Source organism: Octodon degus, unplaced genomic scaffold (genome assembly GCF_000260255.1).
Source record: "Octodon degus isolate 3935 unplaced genomic scaffold, OctDeg1.0 scaffold00195, whole genome shotgun sequence".
In the NCBI taxonomy this organism is placed as follows: Eukaryota; Metazoa; Chordata; class Mammalia; order Rodentia; family Octodontidae; genus Octodon; species Octodon degus.
This window is the reverse complement of record NW_004524771.1, coordinates 4,485,772-4,493,033: the sequence shown is the minus strand read 5'-3', so window position 1 is coordinate 4,493,033 and position 7,262 is coordinate 4,485,772. Positions and strand designations below refer to the sequence as shown.

Genomic DNA, 7,262 nt, shown 5'->3' with positions numbered 1-7,262 from the left:
ATGATATCTTCTCCTAGTATTAGAAACTTTAAAAAGTATATTTCCATTTTCTGTTGACTTTAAAAAATAAGAGTTTTGTACCTATGTTGTTTATTTATTATTTCTTGCCTATATCTTGTAATATGAGAAACTACTTTGACAGTAACAATACACAAAGTACTAACCATTATTACTCTCCTGAGATCTTGTTTTGAGATTTTGTAAAAAAAAATAAATAAAGAAAGAAAGAATGAATGAAAAGAAAAATCCACACTGGAGAAAAACCCTATGAGTGTAAAAAATGTGGTAAGGCTTTTAGTCGTTTCAGTTCTTTTCGAATACATGAAAGGATGCATGCTAGGAAAAACACATACTATGAATGTGATAAATATGGGAAAGCTTTTATTTCTTTTGCATCTTTTCAAAGACACATGATAACACATACTGGAGATGGACCTCACAAATGTAAGGAGTGTGGAAAAGCATTCATTAGTTCTAGTGCATTTCAAATTCATGAATGACAACACACTGGAGAGAAGCCCTTTGAATGTAAACAGTGTGGAAAAATGTTAGGTAGTGCCAGTTCCTTTCAAATACACCAAAAGACTCACACTGGAGAGAAACCATATGAATATAAGGAGTGTGGGGAAACCTTCAGTTGTTCCAGTTCCTTTCAAAGACATGAGAAGACTCACACTGGGGAGAAGCCATATGAGTGTAAGCAGTGTGGTAAGGCTTTTAGTCATTCCTGCTACCTTCAGATGCACAAAAAGTCTCACACTGGAGAGAAGCCCTACATTGGAGAGAAGCCTTACCAGTGTAAACTGTGTGGTAAAGCATTTCGTAGTTCTAGTTCCTTTCAGATTCATGAAAGAACTCATACAGGAGAAAAACCCTATGAATGTAACGAATGTGGGAAAGCCTTCAGTTGTCAAAGTTCACTTAAAAGACATGAAAAGATTCACACTGGAGAGAAACTGTATCAGTGTATACAGTGTGGTAAAGCCTCTGGATGTTACAGTTACCTTCAAATACATGAAAGAAATCACACTGGACAGAAACAATATGAATGTCAAGAATGTGGTAAAATCTTCAGTAGTTCTAGTGTGTTTCAAATACATAAAAGAACACACACTGGGGAGAAACCCTATGTGTGTCAAGAATGTGGGAGAGCCTTCAGTTGTCCCAGTACCCTTCAGAAACATAGAAGGTCTCACACTGGGGAAAAACCCTATGTGTGTACAAAGTGTGGGAAAGCTTTCAGTCAGTCTAGTAACTTTCGAGCACACCAAAGATCTCATTCTGAAGGAAAAACTGCACAAATATAGTAAGGGTGGGTAAGCCTTATCTTGTTACAGTTCCTTTGAGAAGTGTAAAAGAGATCATGTTATAGAGGCACCCTGTGCAAAGAATATAGGAAGGCATTCTTTGTGCAGCTTTTTAGCATATTTGAGGATGTATATTGGTGAGAAACCTTTTAAGTACAGATGGTAACAGTGGCTTTTGTGTTCCACTTCATTTTTTTTCTTTCTTTCTTTTTTTTTGTAGAACCGGGGATTGAACTCAGGTCCTTGCACTTGCCAAGGAAGTGCTTATTCCACTGAGCCATCTCCCTGGCCCTGTGTTCCACTTCAGTTTGAGGTCATGAAAGAACAATGGAGAGAATATAAGCAGCATACATAAGCCTTCATTTGGCTCAAATCCTTACAAGTCCAGCACTCCCACCAGAAAAAGGAAGTGGGGGAAGCAGGAGAGAGTGCACACTGGATTAAAAGGTTGAGAGTATGAAAAGTATGTTTGCCATTTTAAAAATACAGACTTACAACTATTTCCAGCTTAGTGAAATATATACATTGAAATAATACAAAAAACCTAATGTAAATAAATACATGATGCTCCAGGAAGCACATATTGTGAAGGAAATGGTGTAAAAGATAAACATTGATTTTCTTTTATAAATGGTTCATTGTTAATGTGGACGTTGGGCCTGTGGAGATTACTACTTTACAAAGAATCACTGAGGTGAGATAATTCTGTAAATACTTTTAAAGCAACTGTGAATTTAATATGTGGGGTTTTTTTTGTACCAATATTGAAACTTAGAACCTTTGTCCTTGCCAGGAAGGCACTGTGCCACTGAGCTATATCCCTGGCCCTATAATATGTAATTTTTCTTAAGTCACTTAATACTATTTTGTTCTTTTCATGGTACGGGGGGTTGAATCCAGGGACTACTGTGCTACATTCCTAGCACTTCTAAGTTTCTGATCCAAGATCTCACTAAGTTGCCTAGGCTGGCATCTGACTTGCTCATACCTTAGCCTCCCTCCCCAGTAGCTATGGTTATAGGTATGTGCTGTGGTGGCTAGCTCACTTAATAATAAATTTTACTTGCTCATTATGAAATGTATAGAGTCTGTGGATGAATTGAAATGCATTTTTAATATAGAAGGAGGTTTAATTTTTTTTAAAAAAATGTATTTGGTACAGGGTCTCACTACGCAGCTTGGACTTGTAGTGATTCTCCTGCTTTCAGCCTCCCCAGAGCTGGATTACAGGCATGCGCCACCACTCCCGGTCTCAGTGGCAGGCTCAGTGAGCCTGGGAGCAGAGCTGGCATGGCATGTGTTGCTGGGATCAAACCCCAGCTCCTGCGCCTGCCTACGTGCTAGCCCTAGGAATTTTAATTTTTATCTAGTTGTCAAATTCTGATAATAGATCATTTAAAACCAATCTTTGTTAATTGTTAGAACTTTCTTTTTGGCCTCATGTGGCAGGTTCTGAAATATATCTTGCTCATTCTATATGTTCTACCATTTTCTTATGGAGAAAACTTTTTATCCTATTTATTTATTTTTTATTTTTTGTACTGGGATCAAACTGATGACCTTGCACTTGCCAGGCAGGTGCTTATGCTGCTGAGCTATACTGAGAAAACTTTTTAAAGGGCACAAAGAAGTTTATATCTTTGTGGCTAATAAAGAATTGATCTCAGATTTTTTGTTTGTTTTTTGAGATAGGATCTCTGTGTAGTTCAGGCTAGTCTTTTTTTTTTTTTTTTTTTTTTTTTTTGGCTGAACCGGGGATTGAACTCAGATCCTTATGTTTGCCAGTCAAGCACTTATCCTACTGAGCCATCTCCCCAGCCCCTAGGCTAGCCTTAAAATTACTGTATAGTGCTGACTGGCCTCAAACTCATCTTCCTGCCTTACCCTCCTGAAAGCTGGAATTACAGGCATGTACCATCATGTCTGGTTGCCACTGGATTTAAAGGATATAAATTTTACTATAGAAAGTAGCCTTATGTGAATAATTATTTTCATCTTTTCCTTTCTTTGTCATTCTTTCCAGCTATTTCTTGACTAGTTCACTTGGAATGAAAAGCAGAGACCTATGGTAGAATAATAAAATTTAGAGTTGGCATTGGATTGTGATGCCTTCATTGGTAATGTTGAATATTGGAGTTTCTATTTTTATAGTTTGAGTCCCCTAATAGTCTACCTTGAAGGACAATTTGAAGGCAGAGTGAAGAAAGCATTTATTGGATTTTAAAGCCACTGCACAGGAAGACAAGTGATGGGGCATGTGCATGGAGGCCAGCTGGCAGCTCATGCTCCCGCGTCCTAGGCTTCTCCAGTAAGACCCCTTAAAACCAGCTGCCTTTCATGCCCTAAAGGTGCAGTTTCTCATATATCTTACATTACCTGTACATGAAGTATCTGTCTTTAGGATTTCCATACAAATCCCAGTATGTATATTAGGTAGCTGACATAAGACTGTCCTGCTTGAGAATATTCTGTTTCCCCTCCTTTGTGGATTGGATTTGTATGTGAATACCTGATTGTATGAGAGCTTTAGGCATCAAAGAAACTGAGGGAGAGGCTGGGGTTGTAGCTGTGTGGTTAGAGCTACATGCTCAACACTGAAACATAAAACCAGATGGGAGTTTGTTTTTCCACTCACTGAGCTGGTGACTGCCCTCACCCTGCCTTTGCATTGTTTGTGAGGATTCTAGATGTTTCCTGTTCTTCACAGCTCAATGTTATTGTTCTGTTTTCAGTCATGTTTATTCTGTGATGAAATAAGTAAACTGTAGATACAATGGCTTCATATTTGTAAACGACAAATTCTAACTTGTTTTTTCTAACTTATTTCTGCAAACATAAATTTTTCTCATAATAGGTGAGTTGAAAGATATACCATAAAATTTATGCTGAATTCACCTTATACACTTGATTAATCTGCAGCTGTTCACAGACCTATGCAACCAAACATCACTAAGGTGGGAACATGTTTAGCATCCCAGAGAGAAACCCCAAGCACATTAGAAACCCCCTCCTACCCCCTCTCCTCCAGGTACGGCAGCTATAAAACTGCTGTCTGTCTCTATGCATTTTGCCATTCTGGATATTTTACGTAACGTGACTCTTACAGAGCCTTTGTGTCTGGTGTGTTTCACTTCCTGTCCTGTTCTCAAGGATCATTCTTATTGTGACATTCTCAGTAAATTTTTTCTCTTATGGCTGAATAATATTTCACTGTATGCCTTTATCAGATTTCAGGAGCGCATTCATCAGTTGGAGGATGTTGGGTTGTTCCCTCCGGTCTATCATGAATAATGCAACTGCAATCACTCATGTGCTTGTTTGTGGCCATGTGTTCTGCACTGACTCGATGTTTCAACTTCTTTTTCTTGAGGTAGCAGCTGGATAGTTTACCCAGGCTGGCAGTGAACTTGTGCTCCTTTTGCCTCTCCCTCTTGAGTTAACTGGAATTACTGGGATTTGTCTGCTGACTATAACCTGAAACCTTAACAGACTCTCAGCTAAATAAACCTTTCCTCCTTTAATGACTCTGGGTTTGAGATATTTTGTCTCAGCAAGGAGAAAAAGTAACTAAGACATACACATTTACTTTTTGTATCAGCTTTTACAAGTAATCTTTCAAAATTGTATTGTGCTTCTTTGACCCTTATGCATACTTCTATGTATTTACTCTAAAGTATGAGTATTTAATGAAGCACTTTCACACTCACAAAGAACCAGAGATGGGGCTGGAGAGATAGCTCCATGGTCTAAGCACCTGCCTGGCAAGCACAAGGACCTGGGCTTGATCCCTGGCACCATATGCTGTGCCGGCCCCAGAACCCCAGGCACTGCCCAGTTGGTCCTGAAACTAGGTGTGGGGGCATACACCTGTAATCCCACTGCTAGGGAGGCTGAGACAGGACAATCACTATGAGTTTGAGCTGCATAGTGAGACCCTGTACCAAATAAATAAAAGATTAAGAAAAAAAAATTTTTAAAGAAAAAGAACCAGAGACATATGGAGCAGCATGAGGGTAGGAGCGTCCATCAATATGCCTGGCCCCAGGCTCAAAGCCAGTTATGTGGTATAAACATTAACAATCCCGGAAGTTTAAGGTAACAAAGTGAAAAAATGAGAGCCATATGGCATGCATCCTAGAGGGCTGTGTGCACAGGTATGTGTGGGCATGCATGGTTGTGTGTGTTACAGCGCTGGCACAGATCACAGAGACTCATAGTTTAGGCAAGTGCCCTACCACTAAGCTATACCACCTTTTCTTGTAATGAAGTTGTATATAGATTTTTTTTCTAGGAAAATATGCAAGGTTTGGGGTTGGTTTTGAGAAGTTAATTTAATGCTTTAAGATGAATGTTAAGGGGCTGGGGAGATAGTTCAGTCTTCTAAGCGCCTGCCTGGCAAGTGCATGGACCTGGGTTTTATCTCTGGTACCATACACAATGCCAGCCCTGGAACCCTGTGTGCACTAAGCCAGCCTTTGAACTGCGCGGTGAGACACTGCATCAGGTAACTAAAAAAAAGATGAATGTTAATAAAAGTTGTTTTTAAATAAATTTTTTTAGGGGCCAGGGAGATGGATCAGTAGAATAAGTGCTTGCCTGGCAAGAGCAAGGTCCTGAGTGTAATCCCCAGGATTAATATATATATTTAACAATTTTTCTTTCCTTTTGAGGTTCTGAGGATTGAACCCAGGGTCTTTGCATTGGCTGATCCTCAGCCCAGCACTTTTAAAATTCTGTACTTTGAGAACAGGTCTCACTGGAATCAAATTTGCAACCCTCCTGCTTCAGGTCCCAGACCGCTGAAGTTACAGGCACCTACCACCATGCCCAGCTTTCTTTCCAGACACAGGACTATTCACATGTTGAAATTTAGTTGTTTATAATCACTTAGATTCTGCTTGATGGGTGCACGTCTTACTGGACACAGGTACTGACACTTTATCCCCTTGTTTCTGATATTCCTTCTCTTACCCAGCAGGTGACAAGGGCAACTTATGAGGTTTTAGTACTTTTTCCATCTCCTCCCAAAAATTAATCTAAAATTACTCTGCAATGTAAGATGTTCCTTAGGGCTGGGGAGATAGTTTGGCGGTCTAAGTGCCCGCTTAGGAAAGCTCAAGCAAGGACCCGGGTTTGACTCCTGACACCACATGCCATGCTGGCCCTGCCCCTGGATGCCCTGAGCTGGCCACCAAGACTGGGCATGGTGGTGTATATACTCCTATAATCCCAGTGCTGGGGAGACTGGGACAGGAAGATCACTTTGAGCCCGAGCTGCATAGTGAAACCTTGTTTCAAAAATAAATAAAAGATTAAAAACAAACAAAAAAAAGATGCTCCCTAGGCATCAAGACCTTTGGATCCCATGTGCTGTCTGTATCAAAATGCTGAGCCTACACTAATCAGAACCCAGCTGATTCAGTTGTTCTACACATTCACTGTCTATATGTTAGCATTATATTTGACAGCATGTAGGAACTTAGATGGTGAAGGTGAAGAGAGGTGGCTGAATATTCATTTAAGCTTTTGAGACTACCATGCAGAGGACACTGGAGAAAGATGGAGGGAAACTTACGAAGTTAAGTGTCTTACGTATGCCATCAACTAATGCCTCTTGGAAAACTGATTTTTTTTTCCCCCCAGAGCCAGGAATTGAACTCAGGACTCTGTGCTTGCCAGGCAAGCGCTTATTCTACTGAGCTATCATCTCCCCAGCCCCTGGAAAGCTAATTTTTTAAAGTCAAAATTATGCCCCATTTCCTACTTCATGTATGCAAAATACCTTGTTTTATCAACAGGCAATAATCATTTTAAGGACTGAGAAAGATAAAGATAACCACCTGTATTTTCTTATTCCCTCTTCTTCATATTGGAGTTGACCCCAGGGCTTGGTACATGCTAGCCCAGTTCTCTTAATTCTATACCCATGGCCCTCTATGAAACAAATGTCTTAAA

General features: G+C 39.9%; 1 protein-coding gene across 1 annotated transcript in view; it reads left to right on the top strand.

The window, feature by feature from the left end:
* The window catches only part of LOC101589367 (zinc finger protein 709-like), a 4,056-nt gene extending 2,593 nt beyond the window's left edge, over nucleotides 1–1,463 (top strand). Inside the window, 1 exon segment of the mRNA XM_023704397.1 lies at nucleotides 379–1,463. Coding sequence (XP_023560165.1) covers nucleotides 379–1,307 — 929 coding nt within the window. The 3' untranslated portion in view covers nucleotides 1,308–1,463.
* The last annotated feature ends 5,799 nt before the right edge of the window (nucleotides 1,464–7,262 follow it).